Below are 25,911 nucleotides of genomic sequence, written 5' to 3'. Positions count from 1 at the left end.
AGGTATACGTCAGAATAAGTCTCGCACTATATACGTTTATTGTTATTGTTAATCCTCGGTAACCATGTGAGCATCGTCCCACATCCCCAAGATAAATAAAAATCTTAGTGTTTATAAGCCTCGATCAAACTTCTAAGTTGCCGGGCTTGGTCACGCGAGCCTATGACCCAAGTGGGGGCATTAAGTGGGTCGGAGGTCGTCTTACAAAGGGGACTAGCCATGGTTACTTGGTCATGTAATATAAATAAAGTAGATTAGGTTTAGGTCGGGTTTCTAAAGGTTCTCGACTATGAAATAAAAAGGCACAGTGCAGTGGATAATTTAAATGTTGTTGGGGAATTTTACACATAATAAGCCCGGTGTGGGCACCGATGGATGGATTTTCGTTCCAACCATGGTCGGATTAGCGTGCAGTGCTAACTTAATCAGAGCAGCTGCCCAACAACGCAGTAGCTGCGACCGTTCCTCTTGTGTGTTGGCAATAAGTGTTCCATGGCTCTCCCCCTCGTCCAACGTCCCAACTTTTTAAAAAAATGGTGAATGTTATGAACAAGCTGCATTAACTGCGAATCGTTCTCTTGTGTCTTAGTTGTAACTGTTCTATGGCTCTTCTCATTGATCGACGTCCTAACTTTTTTTTATTTGTTTATTTTACTATTATTGCAATTCTGGGAACGTATATAAAATAACTTCTTGGTAAATACATTATCGAATTATTGGGTTTATATAAATCACATACATTTCATATTTTATGTTAGTAACTTTTAATTGGTTTTATATCTAATATTTTAAGATATTATATATGCATTGGACATTGTACATGATAATAAAGTTAAAGAAACGTACCGATCATGGCGAGTTTGAGACTAAAAAGAAGTTGTAGTTAATCAGAGAAGATTAAAAGATCAGTTTTCATTGATTGACTTTATATCTAAGTTTAGTTCAGTTATAAGTCGGCTAACTGGACAAGTTACTTTTGACAAAATGTGTCCGCCTCATCAAAATTGGGCCACATGAATTCGGGTCTAAAATTTTAACTATTAAAACTAATCGAAGAAATGATGGCCACTGATAATCATGGTATTACATTGTTACATATTGGACATGAGTCACTTTTTTTGTAAATTAAATAAAATAAACGCCAACTAGAGTCTATGTGCGAATCTTATATAGCGTAACATGTTCATGTAGAATATTTTTGATGGACTTTTTTTTTGCTGTAAATACTTTTCATCTTTTTTATGTTTATCTTATTTATAGAATATAACTTGACTCTATTAATATTAATAATAATAAAGGGTTAGGTTATAATATGAAGTATAGCTTTTGTAGGAAGGATAAAAAGTAATCCTGTTCATTGATTTTGAATATAGAGGGTTGAGATTATTTTAGTGGAAAATCAAGTGTGAACACAAGGTAAATGGCATAAAAGGAATAGTACATTTGTTGACTTTCTCTCTCCATATGCAAGACACATGCCAAATTCCTTCATCATTTTAAAACGTCAATAACTTTTTTCTACGACGTTTTTATTGAAAAACAAATTCACCATAATAACGAGTGTCTTTTTATTTTTCATATGAGTACCATATTGTAATATAAAATTTAAAAAAAATAGTGAGTTTTTTACAAATTGTGTTTTACCAAATTGTGTTATACAATAGTATTTTTCATTGTGTTTTTTCCATTGTATTTTTTACATTGTGTCATACAATTGTGTTTTTATTGTGTTTTTTTTTTCCATTGTGTTTTTTACATTGTGTTTTTCATTGTGTTTTTTCGGACTTTTCCGGCGAGGTGGTGGCGGTGGGTGACGGTTGTGGTGGCGGTGGATGGTGGAGTGGTTGTGGTTGTAAGAGATGAGTGAAGATGTAATTGGGTTTTATGTAAGAGGGTTTTTGAAATTAATTTAAGTGAGTTTTGAGATTAAAGTAAGTGGGTTTTGATATTAAGTATTAGACTAAAATACCCTCCTTCCTAGCCTTCTTAGGAAAATCAAACTTCTTATTTGAACCTAACACATAATAATAATTATAATAATCTTATTTTATCTTATCTTACAATAGAAAGTATAGTTTTTGTAGGAATGATATCAAGTAATCTTGTCCATTGATTTTGTACATGGAGGGTTGAGGTTAGTTTAGGGGAAATCAAGTGTGAACATAAGTGAAAGGGTATAAAAGAAATAACACATTTGTTGACTTTCTCTCTCCACATGCAAGGCACATGCCAAATTCCCTAATCATTTTTAAACGTCCATAACTTTTTTTACGACGTTTTTATTGAAAAACAAATTGATCATAATAACGAGTGTTTTTTTATCTTTTATATGAGTACCATATTGTTATATAAAAATTGAAAAAAAATTAGTGGGTTTTTTACAAAATTGTGTTATACAATAGTATTTTTCATTGTGTTTTTTTTTTTCAAAATGTTTTTTCCATTGTGTCATATAATTGTGTTTTTTATTGTGTTTTTATCATTGTGTTTTTTTTTTCATTGTGTTTTTCGTAGTGTTTTCCATTGTGTTTTTTCGGCTACCGTTTTCCGGTGACTTTTTTTTGGCGACTTTTCGGTGAATTTTTTGGAGATTTTTCCGGCGAAATTTCTCGAAGATTGTTTTCCGGTGACTTTCCAACGACTTTTCTGGTGAAATTTTCCGGCGAAATTTCCATAGACTTTTCCGGCGAGGTGGTGGCGGTGGGTGACGATTGTGGTGGCGGTGGGCAGTGGAGTGGAGGTGGTTGTAGGAGATTAGTGAAGATGTAATTGGGTTTTTTGTAAGTGGGTTTTTGAGATTAAAGTAAGTGAGTTTTGATATTAAAGTATTAGACTAAAATACCCTCCTTCCTAGTCTTTTTAGGAAAATCAAACTTCTTATTTGAACATAAGCCTATATTACATCTTATCTTATCTTACAATACTAATAAAAGAAAATGTTAATGCTTAGGTGTCAAACCTACATTACTTCTAATTTCTAATCTCTCATCTCATTAATTCTAGCTATCCATGGGTTATGGGTCAAAATCATTTTGTCAATTGGGTTATAACATAGTGTGGATTTTATTCATTATTGTGTTAAGTGTCATTTTCATATCCGATATTTAACCAACTACGCAACTTTAGTACCTTAATTCATAAGTATTTTGAGAATCACATTAATTGAAATAACAAACCTTATTTATTTTTATCATTTGACAAATCCCGTGTAATACACGGGTTCAAAAGCTAGTAGTAATAATAATAATAATAATAAATATTTTAACAATTGGTTTTCTAACCAAGATACACCCATATTAAAAGTGGAGGACTAACACTGCAGTTCATATAATAATCCAGGACCAATACATGCAAATTACAACTACTACTTCCATCTGTATCAAAGAAGCAAAAAAGAAAACAGTCAAACGTGAAAAATGTCGTCAACGGTTACGGTAACGGAGACTGACGAACGGAGTCCACTTCTTCACAGTTCCGACGAGATCACGCCGTTTACTTCACCGTCACCGGAATCTTCATCCTCTACCAGACCTACCACCACTGATCCTAAGCAACGCCTCGTTTCTCTCGACGTGTTCCGTGGTCTAACCGTCGCCGTGTGTATACTTCTTAATAACCTGTTTAATTATAATTGATAACTTCTAATTGAGTATCTGATGATAATAATATTATTAGGAGCACGGCAGTAGCAATAGAATTGGAAATCATGTATAATTGCATTTACTATTTATATTTATTAACATAACAGTTGATGATTTTGGTTGATGATGCCGGAGGAGCGTTTCCGTCTATTAATCATTCTCCGTGGTTTGGTGTTACGTTAGCCGACTTCGCGATGCCGTTTTTCCTGTTTATTGTTGGTTTATCCGTCACTCTAGTTTTCAAGGTATGCAGGTGTTTAACCATATGATATCGGTACAAATGAAATTAACCTGTTAAACATACAAATAGCTAGAGTAATTATTATTACGTTTTGAACCAGACTGTGGAGTGATAATAGTTAGTTACTCTAGTTATATGTACGCTTCTCGTGTTAAGAGCTGTTTGTATATGATCCTAATTCCCAACGCTATATGCGTTAATGTATTGAATGGATCGGATGCTAGTGATACTAATTTACCTGTCTCAGTCAAATTACGAGCATGCACTGGTGAGGCTTTTATGCCCCCCCCCCCCTCTTTTTGTTCATTAGTGTGAATTTACCTGTTTCCGATGAAAATTTTGAGCTCGGCCCCCTCTGTTCATGCAAATTTTTAAATACATATTTAGTCCGCCGTCCCCCCCCCCCCCCTCGTGTTTTCTTCGCGAGCATGTAGGGCTGTTCACGAGTCGAGCCAGGGTGGTTTCGAGCTCGAAATTAGCTAGGCTCTAGCTCGATTTTAAAGTTAAACAAGCTTAAGATCGAGCCAAGACTCGAGCCGAGCCTGGGTCGATTTTGGCTCAATTACAAAAATGATCCAAATCAACTCAGGATGTTTCGAATCAACTTTTTATAGCTAGTTTTATTCGAGCTTTTATCGAACGAGCCCGAGCTTCGAGCCTCGAGCTTTCTGAACAGCCCTACAAGGATGTAATTGCTTCTTGTTAATATTGTGATACAGAAAGTATCTAGCAAACCAGCAGCAACGAAGAAAGTTGTACTCAGAGCTATTAAGTTGTTTCTCCTGGGTTTGATTCTGCAGGGTACTTTACTTTTCTTTGTTTTGTTTGTTTTATTATTGAATTTGGTATGTTTTCAGCATGATTAATTGGTGCTGACTATTTATTGAAATCAGGAATTAATTTGATTTGAAATGTCATTGTTTTTGTGTCCCATTAGGTGGATATTTCCATGGACGTGATGATTTAACTTATGGAGTTGATATCAACAATATCCGGTGGATGGGTGTGCTACAGGTATTTCATGAACTCACAATTAATTTGCTTATGATTTGAATATGCTCTAAAGCAAGTTAATCAGACCTTTACATACATGATATGCAGAGGATATCAATTGGATACCTGTTGGCTTCAATAACTGAGATCTGGTGGGTTAACAAGAACGAAGTCAATTCAGCCATAGCATTTGTAAAGAAATACTACATTCAGTGGTAAGTCTATATTCCAAATCTAATCCTTATATCATGCTTTACCGCTGTAGATAATTCTTCATTGCGTTCAGCCTGTAAGCATGGTGTGTAATGTAGATAATGCTTCAGTGACTCATTTACTTGAGTGATACACAAATAAATCGTCCATTCTTTCTGTTTTTGTATAATTTAATGACGATTATGGCATTTCTTTCTCATCTAACCGAATTGCTCTTTCATCAATTAAGCAAACTTATTCCAGCCAGCATCTGGAGTTATCTAATCTTATTGTTAATCTGTAAAAATCTAGATGTGGCACGGGCCTATTATCAACATTTAAATGGGTGTAGGCAATATGAAGTTATTTATAATGATTTAATGTAACGCATTTATATTTCTGAAATTCTGATTTGCTAATCAATTTCTTATTCTTCACTCCAGGGTGGTGGTTTTTTTACTAGGCATATTATACATGGTTTTATCGTATGGTCTTTATGTCCCAGACTGGGAATTTGAAGTTGTGAATGAAAACTCTTCGTTATATACAGTATCAAACGGAACAGAGACTCAAGTTGTGAGTGTTAATATTTATTATTTAATGCTTTTACTTTGAATGCATATTATGTGTAATCCTTGTAGTCTTAAGATAACACTCCTATCATAAGATTGACGTGGAGATCACGCGTTATATAATGCATTTCAAAGCATGATGTTATTTTCCACCTCTGATCTCGTTCTTTTAAAGCTAAAATGTATTACTAATACACTTATTTATTTAATAGGTGCATTGTGGAGTCAGGGGTAGTTTAGAACCTCCCTGCAATGCAGTTGGCCTGATTGACCGTTTTCTTCTTGGTGAAAGTCATCTATATCAACGTCCTGTGTACAAGAGAACAAAGGTCTTCCCCGCTGATGTGCACTCTGGTTATTGTTTATTTGTGCAACTGACTTATCTAGTGCTTATAGGAATGCAGTATTAATTCTCCTGATTATGGACCCCTACCACCAAACGCTCCTGCTTGGTGTCTTGCCCCATTTGATCCAGAAGGATTGTTAAGGTTGGTTTTTCTCTTAGTTATTCGGGATGTTTGGTTTGGATTTATCTTTTTAAAAGTAATTATGTGATGCTAAATAATTATGATTAGATAGAGCTATATAATGAGTTGTGCTTCTCTTTGAAGAAGTGATAACAAGATAATGAGTTGTTTGAATAACTTGACAAAAGTCTGGCTATTTAAGTAGCTAACAATAATAAAGTGATCGAAAAGGACACTTTTATATAGTAAAATTATAATATGTCCATTTTGGTAATAAATTTTAACACATAGTATAAGTAACGTAAAACAGTTACCCTATCTTCATAGTACGGAAACAATGTAAAAAAGGAAGCGTAAATATGCGGTAATTTAACAGTCTTGTAGTTATCTTTTCTTCAGAAACTTCAATTTATCTGGACACTGCATATCGTTAATTACAATTTTAAGACTTATTAATTATATAATAAATAAAAGTTTTATCTTTTAAAAATCGATTTTGATGATGTTTTCAGCTTCAGACCTTGATTTGATTATAACGAAACTTCCTCCCAACTTATCTAGAAATGATGATTAACTGATTATATTGCGTTTTGTAACGAGATTACTTATATGCCTTTATTTTCAGCTCATTAATGGCGGCAATCACATGTTTCTTGGGGTTGCAATATGGACATATTTTGGTGCATTATAAGGTATGCTGCTTCTTAGTACACTTCATTTAGAAGCCGCCTAATTCCTTTGGTATTCATTTTTCTTCATAATCATAGGGCCATATGCAGAGGATTATTATATGGGTAGTTTGTTCTTCCTCACTGCTTGTCTTGGGATATGTTTTTACAATCATAGGTATGCTTCCATACGTTGTTACCTTAAATTGTTTATTGAATGAAGTTGGCCATACTTTAATAAGTTAATTAGAGTATTAAGTCTGTTCCTCCAACTCTCCCAGGTGTTCCTTTATCCAAACCATTATACACGTTGAGCTACATGTGCATCACAACAGGAGCTTCAGGCATTCTCTTAATAGCTATATATTACGTAGTAAGTTTATCATTCATTATACACATTAAACTACATTTTGAATATTTATGTTCTTATTTCTGCACATGATGCAGGCAGATGTCACCAATATCCAAAAACCCATGATACTGTTTCAATGGATGGGAATGAATGCTTTAATTGTTTATGCTCTTGCTGCTTGTGAGATCTTTCCAGCAGCTTTACAAGGCGTCTATTGGCGTTCGCCTGAAAACAACCTGGTAGTTTTTTTCCTTTTATATCATTTATATTCGAAAAACTCAAAAAAGTTACAAATTTGTATGAATCTTTATTTGGAATGCAACATTTCGGTGCAGTTTAACGCTACAGAGTTGTTATTTGAAACCGTTCTTCATTCCCAGAAGTGGGGTAAGTTGGGTTTTGTTCTTTTTGAAATTATATTCTGGGGTCTTTTTGCAGGATTCCTCCATGTAAAAGGGATTTACATAAAACTGTAAAGTTTTGTCAAAATCTTTCATGTAATTATTAACATCCATGATTTAGTTTCCTTTTAGTTACATAAAACTGTAAAGCTATGGTTTGCTTAGTATCACAATTTCTTGTTTTATGTGGTCCTTTGCATCTGTGTACCTCATAAAACAAAGTCTAACCAATATTGAGTTTCCTATATGGTGATTATTGAGTTTTTTATAGGTGATAATTCGATCTATTTTGGTTATAAATGGTTTGGATTATGTTTTTCTCAAAGAAAGTTAAAAGTATTAAAAGTTACACGTTAAGGGTTGATGGACTGAAAAGTCATCATGAAGTATTTTTGTTTCATGGTACTATTAAAACATTTTATTATACTACTAAAACATTTTATTAGATAACTGGTTTTTTTACCTAGCGCATTGCCCCCGGGTGATGTCAAATATGTTTATGTACCAGTCGTGTTATGATAGCAAAGCAACACGAATTCGACCGATATCAGTTACGTTTGTTACAGTATAAGCAGTGCCGGTAAAGATCAAGCGTTAAAACCTAAGAAATAAGTTCTTCAAATTAACTTATAGACAAATAAAATAATTTGAATGGCGTTTACTCTGTTGATAAAAACCGGACGTTGGTAAAACCTGAGTGTCGTCATTCCTGGGCATTGCGGTGATGAGTGGATGCGAATTCGGTCAGTTTCAGTTACGTTAATTGCGATACCGGAACTAAACAAAAATGTTGATAGACGCCGGTCGTTGGTAAAACCCGAGCTTTTTCGTCCCTGGTGTTGCCGTGTTGCGATGGTAATTTGGTAAAACCCGAGCGTTGTCAGTCCCGGATGGTGAGACGACGCAAATAACCGTTTAATTATCATTTAAAAAAAAGCAATTTGGAAATAAATAATCTCATTTTTATGTGTAATGGCCGATAATAATCCCACCTTTAAAAATCACTACCAATGGTCCAACCTTTCAATTGTTTTTGTCTTAATGGTCCTCCGTTAAAAAACACTTAATGTCGCTACGTTTTTTTTTTCGAGTTTCAAACTGATGTTTAAGGGCTTTTGATCAGAAGAATGATACGAGTCAACTGATGTAAAACTTATCTCGAAACGATGTATCAAATGGATTGATTTTTGTTAATTGGAAATTCAAACACCCGAATTGAAAACTGTTTCGTCGTTTGGATCACCGTTTCGAGATAAGTTTTACATCAGATGACTCGTACCTTCTTCCGATCAAAAGCCCTAAAATATCGGTTTGAATCTCGGAAAAAAACGTAAAGACGTTAAATGTTTTTTAACGGAAGACCATTAAAAGAAAATAGTTAAAAGGTAGGACCATTAGGGGTGATTTTTAAATGTGAGGTTATTATAGGCCAATACACAAAAAGTAAGATCATTTATTTCCAAATTTTCTGTAAAAAAACCAAAAAAAAACCATAAATTATATGGCCAAATAGAGGTTGCCAAGTGGACCAATTGTGGTCCAACGGCACAGAAGTTCTTTATAATAATATAATAATTTAGATTGATACTATAATCATATTTAATGCATTTAAAGAAAATTTTGTGTAATCAGGTAAAGGGGTCATGGTTGGGGAAACAATATAAAAGTTGGGAACCATTGGTTACCTTTTAAATCAGAGCAATGATGACTTGTGGATTTTGATTATAAGAGAAAACCAAAGCTTCATAGACGGCTTGCGTTGATGAACAAAATTAACCTAACACGTACCCAAAACGATTGTTTTGATGTCATCCATAAGTGCATGGCATATTTATCATCTTTATTGCTTTGCACACAATTGCTAAGTTTTATAAAGGCATACAATATGATAAGAGCATCTATGATTGAGTCCATCAACGTTGGTCCTATAGATGCCAACAAGGTGGTGCATTGAATGATAATTACTAGATCATGTCCGGTGCCAAAACATTTTTGGTTTGTGGGGGTGGGGGGGGGGGGTTGAGTGGTGCCTCCGGGAGTGCAGTAACGAGCTCAATTCTTGAAATCCTGACATGTGTGTTGATTTGTTCTAGCTAATGGGAGGTGAGGGTGGAGCCGTGGAGGTACCTTTAAGTGTGAGCACTACACATGGTCTTATAAAGTATAATAAATATCAAGTTACAGTCTTTTGTTTTATTTTATTTTTATAAACTGATTCGAATACTATAAAAAATAAAGTACGGTTACGGTTTGTTAAAATATGCTATTTCCGTTCAAAATCTATCTATTATAATAAAGCAAAATAATTGTGGACACTTGTCATTTTTTAGTTAATTATCACAATTCTTTTCCCTCCAAAACTAAGATGCTAATTAACCCTAATATATGTAATAGATCAATAATTATTTACTTTCTTTTTATACTCTATTTATATTATATCTATACATTTTTATAAATTTTAGAGCCCGTGTCACACACGGGATAATTCAAATTATAAAATTATAAGTAAAACAAATAATTACATAGCGTATATGAAAAAAAAAATGTATTACATCTATGCTTGTATCTATACAATGTGTACATAAATTGATTTTATTTATATCACAAAATGAATTTTTTAAATGAACTTAATAAAAAAATACCCGTGCAAAAATGTACCCGAGAACGCTCTTTCTATTGAAAATTTCATTCTCGGTGTCATATATGTATAATTGAAAGAATTTTGGTTATGAACATGGTGTAGCTTATAACTATTATTGTAAGAAAAGTCTTTTTTGAAATTGGTTCATAATCAAAATTCTCTCAATTATATATTTATATATAATACTGAGAATCAAATTTCCAATAAATGGACCGTTCTCATGTATGTTTTTGCAAAAGTTAAGCATTGATAAGCTTGGGGGTGACATGTCGAAAGTGTTCGCAATGTTTTCTTAAATTTTAATAGTCGAGTGGAAAATAGTCAGTTTGCCAAATCCGAACATTTTGATTATTTCAAAAAATGCCCTTAAAAATAAATTTGAAACCCGAATCACGTTTAAAATTTTAACTTTCATACTTTTGACATTTTAAAGTCAACACTTTGAACTCATAACAAATTTGACGATAAATCTATTTTACATTCTCAAACTTTTAAAAATACTCAAAATTTTCATTTTTGACCCTAACAAATTTTGACCAAAATGTAGTTAACTTGTACCAAACAATCTATGTACCAACTTTTGACCCATAAAATCAATTTTAAGTTCCACAAAAAAACCCGAAACAATTTTCATTTGAGAAACATGATTTGTTGTTGATTTTTGAAATTCACCAAGTAGTTTGAATATATAGTAAAATAATATGTTAATAATTATATTTATAAAAATATATATATATTATATAAATATAGTGTAAAAGGAAAGTGAATAGTTATTGATTTATTATATATATTAGGGTATATTAGTTTTTGAGAGAAAAAATTACGAGAATTAACCAAAATATGACAATTGACAAGTGTCCAAATTTATTTTACTTTATTATAATAGGTAGATATTAACACACTCTTATACTATATATTCCAAAATACTTGGTGAAATCAAAAAATAAACAATAAACCATGTTTGTCAAAGATTGAAAAGAATATAATTTCAAATGTTATAATTAACATATTGTGCTATGTATATTGTAGGAGATTGTAAAGAAAAACAAAACTCGAATATGCTTTCTTTACAAATTTATTTTTTTAATCATTAACTTATAAATATATGCTTAAAAGTCGATCCATTTTTTTAAAATCAATCAATGTATCTATTATTATTATTATTATTATTGTAAATTGTTAAATAAATTTATAAATTATAAATCTATGCTTTAAATCTATCTATTTATTTTTCGGTTAATTTAGTAAACTATATACGTTAAAATGTAAGGATAGTATATACCAATCACTTTCAGATATAACAAAGTTTATCGTATTTAATTTCTTAGTATTTTTATCAATGATTGTTCCGGGTTTTTTTGTGTAACTTAAATTTGATTTTTTTGGGTCAAACGTTGATAAATAGATTGTTTGGTACATGTTAACTACATTTAGGATCAAAATTTGTTACAATTCAAAAAATAGAAAATCTAAGTATTTTTAAAAGTTTGAGAATGCAAATAGATTTATCATCAAATTTGTTACGAGTTCAAAATGTTTACTTGAAAATGTCAAACGAATGAAAGTTAGAATTTTAAACATGATTCGGGTATCAAAATTATTTTCACATGTTAACTACATTTAGGATCAAAATTTGTTACAGCTCAAAAAATAGAAAATCTAAGTATTTTTAAAAGTTTGAGAATGCGAATAGATTTATCATCAAATGTGTTACGGGTTCAAAGTGTTTACTTGAAAATGTCAAACGGATGAAAGTTAGAATTTTAAACATGATTCGGGTATCAAAATTATTTTCAAGGGCATTTTTGAAAATAATCAAAAAGTTCGGGATTTGACAAATTGACCATTTTTCCCTCAACTATTAAAATTTAAGAAAATATTGCGAACACTTTCGACATGCCACCACTAGACTTATCAATGCTTTTAACTTCTATCAAATTTGAAATATTTAATTGTTTAAGCATTAATTTTTCCTTCAATAGTGTTCAGAACGTTGTATGGGAAGCATGCCATGCAAAATATGCTCAAATGAAGCAATATATTCACAAAATTGAATGAGTTAACATGTTATTTTTATGTTGTTATTATGACAAAGTCGATAAGCTCCCTGAAACTTATCATGTGTGTAAATTGATAAATATGTCAATACATGTAACACTTATTTTTGTATTTAGGCTGAGTGGTTATAACTACTATTGTATGAGAAATCTTATTCCTGAAATTGGTTGATAATAGGAATGGCAACGGGGCGGGTTTGGGGCGGGTTTTGCTTAACCCGAACCCGAACCCGAAACCAAAAACCATCCCCGTACCCGCCCCATTACCCGTCGGGTTTAATTCGGGGATTCCCCGTTTGGTTTTTTGTACCCCCCCGACCCGCCCCGTCCCCGAACCCGAAAACCCGAAACCGATCCCCGAACCCGAAAACCAGGTGGTAGCCTGGTAGAGTGGTAGGATGAGAACGAGGAGGAGGAGGGTGGTCCGGTGGTGCAGACGGCGATTGAGTGGATGGTGATGGTGGTGCAGACAGCGATTGAGTGAATCGGGGGCGGAATGGCGGTGGCGGAGTCACTGGTGCTGCAGTGTAACCTAATCAGTCACTTTCCTTTTCCTTGTTAGGTGATGGTGGATTGGTGGTGCACTGGTGCTGCAGATTGAGTGGCTGCGGACTGCGGTGGTAGTCTGGAACAGTGGAACTGAGACGGCGATTAAGCAGAGAGATAGAGATTTGAGATTGTTAGGTTTAGGTTTTTAATATATGTATATATATATTATTTATATTTATATTTATATATTATATCGGGGCGGGTCGGGGCGGGGGTACCTGAACCCGAACCCGAACCCGAACCCGAAACAATCCCCGAAACAATCTCCGAAACCCGACCCGAAACCGAAAAAACAAAACCCGACCCGACCCGAAATAAGCCGGTTTTCGGGTTTCCCCGTCGGATTCGGGGATTTTTGCCATCCCTAGTTGATAACCAAAGCTCTTTCAATTATACATATATGACACCGAGAATGAAATTTTCAATAGAAAGAGCGTTCTCGAGTACATTTCTGCACGTACATTTTTTTTATTAAGTTCATTTAAAAAAATCATTTTGTGATATAAATAAAATTAATTTATGTACACATAGTATAGATACACGTAGTATAGATACAAGCATAGATGTGATACATTTTTTCATATACGTTATGCAATTATTTGCTTTACTTGTAATTTTATAATCTGGATAATCGCGTGTGTGACACGGGGTCTAAAGCTAGTACTCTTAAACATCTATGCACTACTCGTGGTTGTTGATTACGATGCATGCTACTTTAGTCATGACGACTAGATAGTTAGTGAATTTACTCGTCACGGTTAGTTTATGGCCATGTGGCATGCTTTGATTGGATCTGCAAACTACTCGTGTACTGAAATAATCTATTCGTCACGACTAATTTATAATACATACTTTTGGAATTTTTAAAAATCATACCTAAAACTGGAATTTTGTTTTCATAAATACCTATTTTGGAAATTTTCCAAAAAAAAAATACTCCACTTACGAGGCTGTGTCATCTAAAATCTGGGTCAACACAAACCAACGGAGAAACAAATTCAGGCCAGCTTTGGACCTCATAAGAGCATTCTCATCCAACCTCTTATATTATGTGAGGGGTGCTTTTATAATTTAGAGAGTGATTCAGGGTGTTGTGAGTGAAGAGTTTTTATATTTTAGAAAAAGTAATGATTTTTCTGTATATTTGAAAAGTTACTGTTCATCCCATATAATTTTTTAATATATTTTGAAAGTGGTTATGAGTGAAGGAAGGGAAAACGTAATGACAAAAGGTATGAAAAGTATTATTTAATTGAAATGTAGAGAGAAAACAAAGTGAGTTTTAGAGTAATTTTTTGTTTGGAGATAGGAAACTGGAGGAGAATGCTCAAAATCACATTATAAAACTGTAAACTGTAACAAATCTCATGGATACGTGTGTCAATGTCGTGGTGTCAATCTCCACTAACCTCGTAAACACATATTAACTAATAATAACTGGTCGTAAATCTCCTGTTTTGTTCGCACTCGCTTCAATCGAACGCATCATCCCGTCAATTGTACAATGAGAGCAGAAGGCGTTTCAGAGACCACATCTGAAGTATCCGAACCCGTTCATGTACCCGCATCCACATCCGCGTCTGTAACTGCTTCTCCGTCATCATCCACTGTAGCATCCCCAAGTGGGAAACGGAGCAGAGATCCAGAAGATGAGGTTTACGTCGATAATCTTCACTCCCATAAACGTTATCTCAGTGAGGTAATAATAAGTTTATTCATTTTGGGTGTTTTTAAAATAGGTGTGTAATTTTAAATTATTATTATTATTAGTTTCTTGTGAGCTTAAACCCTAGGCTGATAATATCATACCTTTATTTGGGGGAGGTGATTATGTGGCTCATATGGTGGTTATGCATTTAATTTTATTATCTTTGAGTTATTTAGTTTTGAAAAACCCGAGATTTCGGTCTGTGTTTGTATAGTCATGCTGATTGATTTCTTTATGTGGGTTCTAGGCTGGGGTGTTTAACGAATCAAATTTCGAATATCCGAGTTGATTGAATTGAATTATTCAAATTTTGATTTTTTGAACCTGGATTCGAGTTATTCGATTCTAAATTCAGATACTCAATACCCACCCCTACTTGTCAGGGTGTGTTTAGAACTTTGGATGTGTGTTTAAAGTGATTATATGAATTGGTGTAATTATAAATTTATAACAAGTTTTCGGCAAACGCTGATTATAGGAATGTCCTAAAACTAAAATTATCCAAAACTTCTGTGGTTTAATTAAGTGAAAATACGATTAAAGTCAGAATACTCGCTTTTGAAACACGCCCCTGGTGGTTTGCTTCCAAAAGATATAAATGAAATTATGTATATCCAAGTTCTGAATTTGAGGAGATTGTCATAATGGAACTTGTTTTTGCGCATGGTTTCTCATTTGGATTATAACGAAAAGATCACTCAGATTAACTAAGATACGTGGAAATTGTAGATAATGGCATCGAGCTTGAATGGGCTATCAGTTGGAGACACCCTTACTGAAAACCTCATGGATTCTCCTGCAAGGTCGGACACCATGTTTTATTTAAGGTAATATATTATTTCTTTAAACTACTTCACATTGCTGCAAATTGAAAGTGAATTCTTTGATACGACCCTCTGAACAATATTCTTTCGACTTTAGATACATGTTTATTCATCCTAGCATGGTGATTACAAGTATTTAATTTCTTGTTTCCCAAATGGGTTGGCTAACTGCTTAAAAGGTTACTATTTTAACCAACTTGTTTTCGACCGGATCATTAAGTTTTCAAACTTTAAATATGATGCAATTGCCAAAGATGGGTTGTTTGCAAAATTAATGAAAATGGTCATAAATTGTCGACACGCCTCAACTGCCATGTCATCATTTTAAGAAGTTGCCAGATTAAGCAGATCATCTTAATCTTCTTTTCCTATACAAAGTTGGCTACTTTTTAACACTTAGATCAGATGTTTGTAAACATTGATGTTTTTCCTTGTTACTAAAATAGCATTTGGGCCAAATTTTCTTTCAGTTTTATGCAGTTAATTCTTATTAAAAGATTTGTAAATTTATGGTTTTGGTTTCAGGGATGAACTACCATTGCAGTATTCACCAATGTCAGAAGATTTAGACGAATGCAGATACTACGAGTCCAACGCATGCTCACCATCACCGTCCCAAACCGATAGCCAACCGACTAGCCTGGTGTCACCATACCGGTTCCAAAGACTTGCTGCAGCTACATTCTCACCTGGACCGGTCTACCCTGGTGCACCATCTGTGGCACCTTCACAGGCACGCCAACGTGGGTCTGAACCAGAGGGGCGGTTCCCATCATCCCCTAGTGACATATGCCACTCTGCTGACTTGAGGAGGGCTGCATTGATGCGGTCTGTGCAGATGAGGACTCAGCCCGTTTGCTCATCTCAGCTCGATGCAGGGTTCAGCCCAATGCAAGAGGTGGTGCAACCATGCCCTTATATTAAGTCTATGGTTCAAGAGGTTGATAGTGAGTGTCCCATTCATGAAAAATCTTGTAGGGTGTCGAGTATGAATATGAAAGGCGATGATGAGGCCACTGATTAAATATTTAGCTCGTTAGTTGTTTAATCCTCGCATTTTGTTCTCTTAATATGTCTAGTATTCTAACAGATGTCAATATGTCTGGTAAATCCCGAGGCCCATGTAGTCCCGTAAAGCTTGCAGCACATAAAGCCCAAGGCTTGTAAAGTCTCGTAAAACTTGAGTTGTGAACAGTCCGAGGCACTTTGAGTCACGAAAGCCGTAAGCTCTGTAAAGCCAAAGGCACATCAATTAGGTGCAAGTCCCGTAAAGCCCGAGACTCTTAAGTCTTGGGCCCGTAAACCTCAAGACCCTTAGTCCCATAAAACCTGAGGCCCTAAAATGTCTCATAAAGCTTGAGGCCCGTACAGCCCGAGGCTCTAAAGCCCGTAAAATCACTTAATGCTCGAGGCCCATTAAGCCCGATGCCCGGTGTAAAGCCCAAGGCTCTAAAGTTCCTTAAATCCCGAGATGGACTAGCGCATGTGACTAATAAAGCTGAACATAATTTCATGACATTTATATTATCAAGATTTAGTTATAGCAGTATCAAGATTTTATATAAAAGTATAAAACTATCTTTCTAAATGGTGAAAGTTCAAGTCTCGTGGTTGTTAAAATACGTGTAATTTAAGAGTAAAGTTAAAAGATTTTGTTTTGTCGTTTTGAAAAGGAAAAAAAAAGTTATTAGAATTGTAACGCTTTCTAAAAAGGTTGAATCTAGTCAACCCTCGCTTGCTCTAAACCGTTTTTAACCCATTTTATGAGAGGTGAATCAATTTCATCGAACAACTCGGTCAGATGGTTGGTTGATGATGGCCCAACCAAATCATTACGTGTGTCGTGAGGTGAATCACGGCTCTTTAATGTAAGTTAGGGATACAACTCCAGCCACCTCTTAAACCCATATTCGAAATCAACTAAGTTACGCGTTGGAGGCTATCGATTGTATTGCACTTTTTATGTTAAAACGTTTTTTTTTTCCTGAAATGTTCTAATAAAGAAGTGAAAACTTGATTATCATTTCATCATTTATCATTGTTAGGCTATCCGTTCTGAGGAGGCGCCCTTGCCACATCAGTCATTTTAACGAAAATGCATCCGCCAAACTACACCGCCATCACCAATGGGTGGTAGCCTCTTAGTGTCCTCCCACACTTTGGGTGGAGGGTCCACTTTTCTTCACCAATCATGTGCAAACACATACAATTGTTATTGTTCTTGTATTTAAATATTAGTCAAACAATAATGTGTTTGGCAAAATGCTTATTGGCTTATTGGTGTTTTCAAAAAACTAATATATTAAGATGTGTTTGGCAATCATGAAAATCTTTCTTATTTTAGCTTTTTGAAAAGGTTAAAAAACAGTTTTCCAAAAGTCTCAAATCCTGGCTTTTCAAAATGACTTTTTAAAAAAGTAAATAAGCATTTTTCAAACTCAATACCAAACATGCTCTTAAATGGTGGATTATTGTCTACATGGCAATAACATGACCGGACGTTATGCACTTTTCTAGTTAAACCACAACAATTATTCTCACTGCTATAGTTTTTCATATCATTGGCAGCTTTAATTCAATAAAGTTTTAAACCATTTAATTTTGAGTTCGCTACTTTCGTTAGGTATTCGCTAATATAAAAAAGCTTTTAACTTTTAATATTGCTATTAGGAAATTATCCGCCGGCTTTACTCAAATATATAATGTCAAAGAAACGTGGCAAACGCGGGTATGAATTCGTGCCGTGCCAAAATGAGTGTAACTACTTTTGTTAACTAGTTGTGATTGAAAGTTATAGTAGATTATTATACCTAAATTTGTTGTTAAGTGCACGAATACTTGTGTTTTTCACGTTTGCAAAGAAAATTAAGAATAAGTTTTATTCATTAAAAATATATAAACCCTTCTAAACTATAATCTGACAATATTTTATTGATCTCATGAATCACGTTTAAGAAATATTTAATACCCGGATCAAGATAAATAATTGTATTTGAAGAAAAAATATTACAATGTTTTCAAAACACGAACTACTAAAAGAACCAATAAATGAGATTTTGAAAGGAAGAAAATAAAATATTGAAATTTGATTTGATCGTGTCTAATTTACTGTCTAACAAGTTCAAGTTCGTATAACAAGTTCAAGTTCGTATGGTCCGATCGGGAAAACACCAGCAACAAATGATTGTATTTGATGTGTGAACGTATCCTCTCGTGTTAGGCTGTTAGCTCACTTAATTTTTAATTTATTTTTTGGGTCATTCTCATCAAGTTTTATTGAAATGTTGGCAGGAATCTTCATCCTTATATCATTCAAGTTATTAATACATTTAATTTGAAATTTCAAGGCTTACCAAAGAAATAAGGAGTTAACTTTATGGAAGGAGTTTTATATATTATTTGTTTTTGTAAAAGTATTAACGTGTCAACCTACAGCTTAAAGTTAAGTTTGTAAATCAAATACTTTAATGGCTAGGAGTTGAAATAAAGAATTTGTTTGATTTTTAGTAATATCTAGTAAACGGTCTGCGTGTTATGGCGAGAGTATTGATATATGTTAAGACATATTAAAGTTTGTACGCGCGTACTGACAGGTCTGGTTTTAATAAATTTATATCAAAACGTAAATAGAAATAAGAAAATATTTATACATAATTAAGTTGTCATGAAGAAAGCATAAAAAAATATATAACATTTAACCATTTGTTTTGGTTGTGTATTGCATAAGCTCGACATTGAATAAAATTGTTATTGAGGCCTACGTAGAAACATTGACATTTGTATTCAAAACTTAGATTTACTATGTGAAAAAATTAAAAATATATTATCTTTCACCCATATTGACTTCGAATGAAATGTATACCGAAACATATATATAAATAGTCACATCGCAATTGTGTATACAAAATTTAAGGAACATAATATTTTCCAAAATAAAATATGTCAAATGTTAATTATAGAAGTCTAATTTTACAAACGCATTGAATATGAAAAACATAAAATAATATTAACAATCAAACTTCAAAATAACTACCTCAAAGTGATTTGATTATATGTAACTAGGGGTGCAAACGAGCCGAACCCGAGCTCGACTAGGCTCAAGCTCGGCTCGTGGGTAGGTTTCAAGCTCGAGCTCAGCTCGTTTACTATGTATCAGTTATTATTTTTATATAATTATAATTATTTTTATATATTTTTATTATAAATTTATGTATAAAATAATATATATTATTTAGTTATATATATTTACATTTTCATCACAATATGTATATGTTAATCAATAATTATTAAATATATATTTTAAAAAATAATGTAAACGGCAGGCTCGATTAGGCTCGCGAGCCGGCTAGAGCCCGATAAGTGAAGCTCGGGGCCATTTATTAAACGAACTTACTTTTAGGCATTGAGCTCGGGATCAGACTCGATTAAGTGCGACTCGATCAAGCTTTTTAACGAGTCAATTTCAAGTAGCTCGTGAGCTGCTTGGCTTGTTTGCATCCCTGTATGTAACAAAGTGATTTGCCTATTTCATAAATAGTAAATTTTGTAAGTTAACCCCTATATGATTTTTAATATATCAGAAAAGGCGGATCTAGATACATCCCGAGTTTCCAAATTATAGTTTAACCCCTAGGGAGATCCCGATGGCTCATGGGTTTGTCTAAGATAGATGTCTCGTGTTCGATTTCTCTCTCTGGCCGTTTTCTAATTTAATTTTTGAATCATGTGTAAAGTAAGGTTTTAGAGCATTCTCATCCAACCCCTTATAATATGTGAGGGGTGCTTTTATATTTTAGAGAGTGATTCAGGTTGTTGTGAGTGAAGAGTTTTTATATTTTAGAAAAGGTAGTGATTTTTCTGTATATTTGAAAAGTTACTGTTCATCCCCTATAATCTACATATTCTAATAAAGTAAAATAAATGTGGACACTTGTCATGTTTTAGTTAATTCTTACAATTTTTTTCCCTTCAAAACTAATATACCATAATATATGTAATAAATCAATAATGATTCACTTTTCTTTTACACTATATTTATATAATATTTATATATTTTTATAAATATAAATATAAATATTAATATGTTATTTTACTATATATTTTAAAATACTTGGTGAATTTCAAAAATCAATAACAAATCATGTTTCTCAAGTGAAAATTGTTTCGGGTTTTTTGTGGAACTTAAATTTGATTTTATGGGTCAAAAGTTGGTAAATAGATTGTTTGGTACAAGTTAACTGCATTTAGATTAAAATTTGTAACGGGTCAAAAATGAAAATTTGAGAATGCAAAATAGATTTATCGTCAAATTTGTTATGAGTTCAAAGTGTTAACTTTAAATTGTCAAAAGTATGAAAGTTAGAAATTTAAACATGATTTGGATTTCAAATTTATTTTTAAGGGCATTTTTTGAAATAATCAAAAGGTTCGGGATTTGGCAAACTGACTATTTTTCCCTCAACTATTAAAATATAAGAAAAGATTGCGAACATTTTCGACATGCCACCCCCCATGCCTATCAATGCTTCTAACTTTTATCAAATGTTGTACTTTCCTTTGATGGATGGTAAATTGAGAAATATATCAATAAAGGTAACGCTTCTCTTTTATTTAGGCTGAGTGGTTAGAACTACTATTGTATAAGAAGCTTTATTTCCCAAATTGGTTCATAACCAAAAGTCTTTCAATTATACATATATGACACCAAGAATGAATTATTAAGTTCATTTAAAAAAAATCATTTTGTGATATAAATAAAATCAATTTATGTACACTAGTATAGATACAAGCATAGATGTAATACATTTTTTTTTTCATATACGCTATGTAATTATTTTTTTTACTTAGAATTTTATAATTTGAATTATTCCGTGTGTGGCATGGGCTCCAAAACTAATTTTTTAATATATTTGAAAGTGGTTGTGAGGGAAGGAAAAAGTAAATGTAATTAAAATAGAGAGAAAAAATTGTGTGAGTTTTAGTTTAATTTTAGGTTTGGAGATGCATTATTTTTTTAAGGGTTTTCGTCCAGCACATCTGCTCGTCTAATAACCGTTGACGCCTCCACGGTTTGTTCAATACTCTCGGTTACAGTTATTATTTTGTTAATAGAAAATTAGTAATATATCAAAGTATAAATTTGGTTAAATTAATTTGCAGTGTTAATACATTTTTGTACGTGGTAGCTAATCATACAAATGGATACCGAAGCAAACGGGTCTTCGGTTCTTATTAAGCAAGGCGCTGAAGCTGTAAGTTAATTTCTTTTGATACTTTTATAAGATTAGAAGCTCAAGTTTGTCATTCATTTAGTTAATAATGTGTTTGTTTTTCAGAGAGTTTTTGAGTCTACGTTTGCTGGTGGGAGGAAGTCTATTGTTAAGGAACGCTTCTCAAAGAAGTACAGGCACCCGACTTTAGATTCTAAGCTCACACTCAAGCGGTTAAATGGGGTTTGTTCACAACTATTATTATTAGCCCTTTTCATATTTTTCTTGATAAATAAAACATCAGTCATAGTTTAGTTGGGGAAAGTTAACATACAAACTAAATTAGTGTGCTAAGTGTGAGAATCAAATAAATTACACTATTTGATACCGGTACCGAAATCGGTATGGTACCGATTGGTACCAATTGGTATGGTACCGATTGGTACCAATTGGTATGGTACCGATTGGTACCGGTACCAAGGTTTTGAGTTTTCGGGACTGGTGTTTCCCGAATTTTACCTTAAATACCGGTACCGAACCGAATATTTCGGTACCGGTACCGGTACGGTACCGAGCTCATCCCTAGTGTAATTAAATTTACAAGTAGTGTTACATCGTAGTGTAGTTATAGTATGTTGTAATTACACCATACTATAATTACACTATGCTGTATTAGAGGGATAGGTGTTCTTTGCGTTAGTTTTTCGGGTTTCGGGTTTTTCAGGTTTCAAAGTTTTAAATCCAGACCCGAAGCCCAACCCAAATCTCTCACGGTTTCTTCGGGTTCGGGTTTTTTCGGGTTGGGTTAATTGGGTTTTGAGTATCCTGGGAAAAAAAACTACATTGCTAAATTTAAATTTAACATATTCTTCTTTACTCGTAATGTAAATAAATCAAAAACAAAACAAAAATAAACCGATAAAACATCCTATAAAGAATAAAATTTAACAAGTTGCTCATAATAAACAAGAAACCAACGTAATCATCTTCGGTATGACGTGATTAGGGTGTTGGATTAGAGTTGCTTTTAGTCATAAATTGAAACATAAATAACCAATAAACAAACAATTCATAATAGGTGGAATGAGAATAGTCGATTTGGACTAAATTCTAATAACGTCAACGGCTAAGGATTAGTTTATAATACCTAAAAACATATATGGTTATAAAAGTAAAAGTTTATTTGGGTATTTCGGGTTGACCCGAAACCTAGAATTCGGACCCATTAAACCAACCTGAATTACATCGGTTTGGTTTAGCCTTTTCTCGGGTCGGGTTAGTTCGGGCTTGGGTACGGATTTTCTCGGGTTGGGTTTCGTGTTTCGGGTAAAAGTGGCAGCCCTATTTTGTATATAGAATTACACTACTTAATTCTCATAGTTAGCATGTTAATTTGCTTTGTATTTGATCCAAAACCTAGTTTAGTAACTATAGTTATGATTCTTGTTTTTTTTCATGATTTATAGGAGGCTAGGTGTATGACAAAGGCAAGACGGCTTGGAGTTCATACTCCTGTGCTTTATGCAGTAGACCCTGTATCGCATAACCTCACTTTTGAGTATATTGAAGGTCCCTCTATCAAAGATGTATTTCTTGATTTTGGAATTAATGGAGTTGTTGAGGAAAAGATGGATGATATCGCCTTGCAAATTGGGGATACGATTGGAAAGTTACATGATGGTGGGGTTGTTCATGGGGATTTGACCACGTCGAATATGTTATGGCGCACTGACACTAACCAACTGGTATGTTTATGTTTGTTTGCTTCATAAATGAATGAGCTTGAGCAAAGTTTTTTGTTCATTTAGTTAAACGAGAGAACATGAACACGTGTCGTGGTCGTTTATTTATGTTTGTAGTCTATGTTTGTTTTAAGTTCTTGGCTTCTTTCCGTTCGCATTCGTTAAGACGCATTTAAATTTTTTAGATGCGTTGCAGTCTGGTCTAGTTTTAATAACTTTTTAGGCCCAACACATTAGTTATGTTTGTTTAGTACTTTAGTTACGTGCAATTGTGTTCGTTCGTGAACTGTTTGTTTGTGCTTTTAATTAACGAGCACGAAGAAAAAAACTCTGTTCATTTAATTACTTGTTCTCGATCAATTTTTTGGTAAACTTATACTAACGACATGCTATGTTTGTGCTCGTTCTTGAACTGTTCATTTATATTTTTAACGAACAAACGCGAAACGTTCATTTTCTTAACGAACGAACACAAACAAGAAAACCTCTGTTCGTGTTTAATTGTTTGTTCAGTTAAAGTTTAAAGAGCGTACATGGGATTGTTTAACAACTCTAATGGACAGTATAAATATTTAGAAGACTTTTTATTTGATTGTGTGCATCTTATGGTATATATTTTCAGGTGTTGATTGATTTTGGCTTGAGCTTTGTATCAACACTTCCCGAAGATAAAGCTGTAGATTTATATGTACTTGAACGGGCCTTGTTGTCGATGCATTCTTCTTGCGGGAATGTGGTAAGCCTGGACTTTACTAAAACAAGCTTTAACGTGCAAAGACACGTTACTTGGTATTAATTGACATAATGTTGATTTGATTTTGTTGGACAGATGGATAGGATACTTGCAGCATATAGGAAGTCATCAAAGCAATGGTCAGCCACATTTAACAAGCTTGGTCAAGGTATATTTTAGATACGAATGAGTTTATTTAGGCTATGTTTTATCTCGAATTTATCAAGTAAATAATGTAAGCTAAAAAAAGTTCTAACATGTTGTTTTCGATAATTATATTTCACACATTAATTGTTTATTAACTTGTCACAGTGAGACTACGAGGTAGAAAACGAACCATGATCGGATGAAGTCACACCGACAGCTCACTTCGTCAGTATGTGCTAAATTTCTTAAGATTGTATCTATCTATGCTGATAAATACATTGTGATAATGTTATTCAGAGATGGCATTGAAAATCATAGAATGTTACATTAGCCATCATTTTAGGCTGAGTAAATTATTCTTCAGTTTGTGTGATTATAGACAAAATTGTTGCAATTTGATCTAAAGTTTGCACTCTTATTCTAGTTGATTTATAATAATAATAATAATAATAATAATAATAATAATAATAATAATAATAATAATGATATCGCTTTATTAAATAAGATAATCAACCATGACAAATTATGAAGTTAGATTAGATGATAAAGGTAATTGTGTTTTTGTCTTTTAAGACTAATTTACCTGTTTCATTGTTCTTATACAGTTTATTTTGAAGGTTGTCTAAAAGTTTTGGGGTTATTTATAATGATTTTATTAGTTTTAGAGGGCGTTTGGGATTTGCTTATTTAACTCCAAAAGTACTTTTTGTCAAAATAAGGGTTAGTTCGTTCATGACATTGAATAAGATTCACAAGGCATGGAGTATATGACTACTTTGCACTTGCAGTGGCGGAATCATAACTTTTCAACCAAGGGCTGCAATATAGTTTCTATTTACCTTCATCATTGCGTTTAATATAAAACTTCTGCATGATAAAAGTTTGTAACATTGTATATGCTTTTGAAAAGAATAGTAGTAGTAAACATATCTAATCAAAATGAAACGATACAGTAATGAGAATAAAAAAATATATTTTTTTAAACTAAATATTTAAACTAATAAAAAAGATGACTAAAGAAAAAACCTAAAAATTTAGGCATCAGCTTACAATAACAATTTTAAGTATTTAAAAGTAAAATAATTTAATTAATATATATACTAGAAACGTGTTTTCTAGAAGTCTTAAAATGTGTTTGGGTTTCCTAAAGCTTTAAAAATATTAAAAAGTCCAAAAGATATTACCTAAACATCTTGCTCTACAAAATGTTATTTTTATGTGATATTTCCCTACAGAAAGCTAATTGTGTAGATGTTAGTTTAAACTTTAAAAAAAATGTTTATCATGTATAGAAGTCGTTTTTGCAACGTGATATAATGTTCTATATTGATATTAAGTTTTTGATAATTAGACTTGGAATAGTATGTGACGGTTGCTAAGCAAATGCATTTGGTGCTTTGACAATCTATCTATAGTTGTAGCATGAGATCGATCGCGACTTTTTGTGGTGTTAAAGCTCAAGGGTCTTGTGCCAACCTTGGGTTACAACCTATTATGTGCACATGTCACTAACTAATCTATTTCATTCTTTCTTTTTTTCATTTAACAATTAATTTCACATATAATTTATATAAACTAGTTTTTCTTTAATAACTAATAAATTTAACTTTTTTGAAAGATTAAAAAAATACAGTCTTGTTTTAATCTTTTTTTTAAGTATGGCCGCGTCTAATATTAGTTTGTAAAGTTATTATCTTAAAAGTCTATTTTTATAATAGATTTTGAAAACTATAAATCATATTTATTTAGTTAAAAAATAGGTTTGAGTTGGGTT

General features: G+C 33.0%; 3 protein-coding genes across 3 annotated transcripts; all 3 read left to right on the top strand.

The window, feature by feature from the left end:
* The first annotated feature begins 3,416 nt into the window (after positions 1-3,416).
* LOC143549105 (uncharacterized) lies at positions 3,417-7,602 on the top strand. Its single transcript, XM_077040098.1, has 13 exons — positions 3,417-3,596; positions 3,749-3,886; positions 4,602-4,683; positions 4,820-4,896; positions 4,984-5,090; positions 5,511-5,643; positions 5,852-5,968; positions 6,036-6,127; positions 6,732-6,798; positions 6,874-6,952; positions 7,056-7,147; positions 7,222-7,365; positions 7,462-7,602. The coding sequence occupies exons 1-13, from the start codon at positions 3,417-3,419 to the stop codon at positions 7,600-7,602; spliced, it is 1,449 nt and encodes a 482-aa protein (XP_076896213.1).
* A 6,676-nt stretch (positions 7,603-14,278) lies between these two features.
* On the top strand, positions 14,279-16,516 carry LOC143549117 (uncharacterized). The gene is made up of 3 exons (XM_077040106.1): positions 14,279-14,473; positions 15,212-15,309; positions 15,832-16,516. Exons 1-3 carry the CDS (start codon positions 14,279-14,281, stop codon positions 16,328-16,330), a joined length of 792 nt encoding a protein of 263 aa, XP_076896221.1. The 3' UTR covers positions 16,331-16,516.
* Positions 16,517-21,503: 4,987 nt separating this feature from the next.
* On the top strand, positions 21,504-24,548 carry LOC143549104 (uncharacterized). The gene is made up of 6 exons (XM_077040097.1): positions 21,504-21,557; positions 21,642-21,758; positions 22,982-23,260; positions 23,880-23,993; positions 24,087-24,159; positions 24,303-24,548. The coding sequence occupies exons 1-6, from the start codon at positions 21,504-21,506 to the stop codon at positions 24,338-24,340; spliced, it is 675 nt and encodes a 224-aa protein (XP_076896212.1). The 3' UTR covers positions 24,341-24,548.
* The last annotated feature ends 1,363 nt before the right edge of the window (positions 24,549-25,911 follow it).

The sequence above is a fragment of the Bidens hawaiensis genome, unplaced genomic scaffold (assembly GCF_021521415.1).
Source record: "Bidens hawaiensis isolate Kalapana, Puna unplaced genomic scaffold, B.hawaiensis_p1.1 tig00015443_1, whole genome shotgun sequence".
NCBI lineage: Eukaryota > Viridiplantae > Streptophyta > Magnoliopsida > Asterales > Asteraceae > Bidens > Bidens hawaiensis.
Note: the sequence above shows the minus strand (reverse complement) of the source record. Positions and strands in the feature narration are given on the sequence as shown.

Bases quoted from the DNA above. Each gene is read 5' to 3' on its own strand.
- LOC143549105 (XM_077040098.1), top strand. From the start codon at position 3,417: ATGTCGTCAACGGTTACGGTAACGGAGACTGACGAACGGAGTCCACTT. The intron at 6,953-7,055 runs GTATGCTTCCAT...CAACTCTCCCAG, and splicing joins ATATGTTTTTACAATCATAG to GTGTTCCTTTATCCAAACCA. The intron at 7,148-7,221 runs GTAAGTTTATCA...CACATGATGCAG, and splicing joins TAATAGCTATATATTACGTA to GCAGATGTCACCAATATCCA.
- LOC143549117 (XM_077040106.1), top strand. From the start codon at position 14,279: ATGAGAGCAGAAGGCGTTTCAGAGACCACATCTGAAGTATCCGAACCC. The intron at 14,474-15,211 runs GTAATAATAAGT...TGGAAATTGTAG, and splicing joins ATAAACGTTATCTCAGTGAG to ATAATGGCATCGAGCTTGAA. The intron at 15,310-15,831 runs GTAATATATTAT...TTTTGGTTTCAG, and splicing joins GACACCATGTTTTATTTAAG to GGATGAACTACCATTGCAGT.
- LOC143549104 (XM_077040097.1), top strand. From the start codon at position 21,504: ATGGATACCGAAGCAAACGGGTCTTCGGTTCTTATTAAGCAAGGCGCT. The intron at 21,759-22,981 runs GTTTGTTCACAA...CATGATTTATAG, and splicing joins CACTCAAGCGGTTAAATGGG to GAGGCTAGGTGTATGACAAA. The intron at 23,994-24,086 runs GTAAGCCTGGAC...TTTGTTGGACAG, and splicing joins ATTCTTCTTGCGGGAATGTG to ATGGATAGGATACTTGCAGC.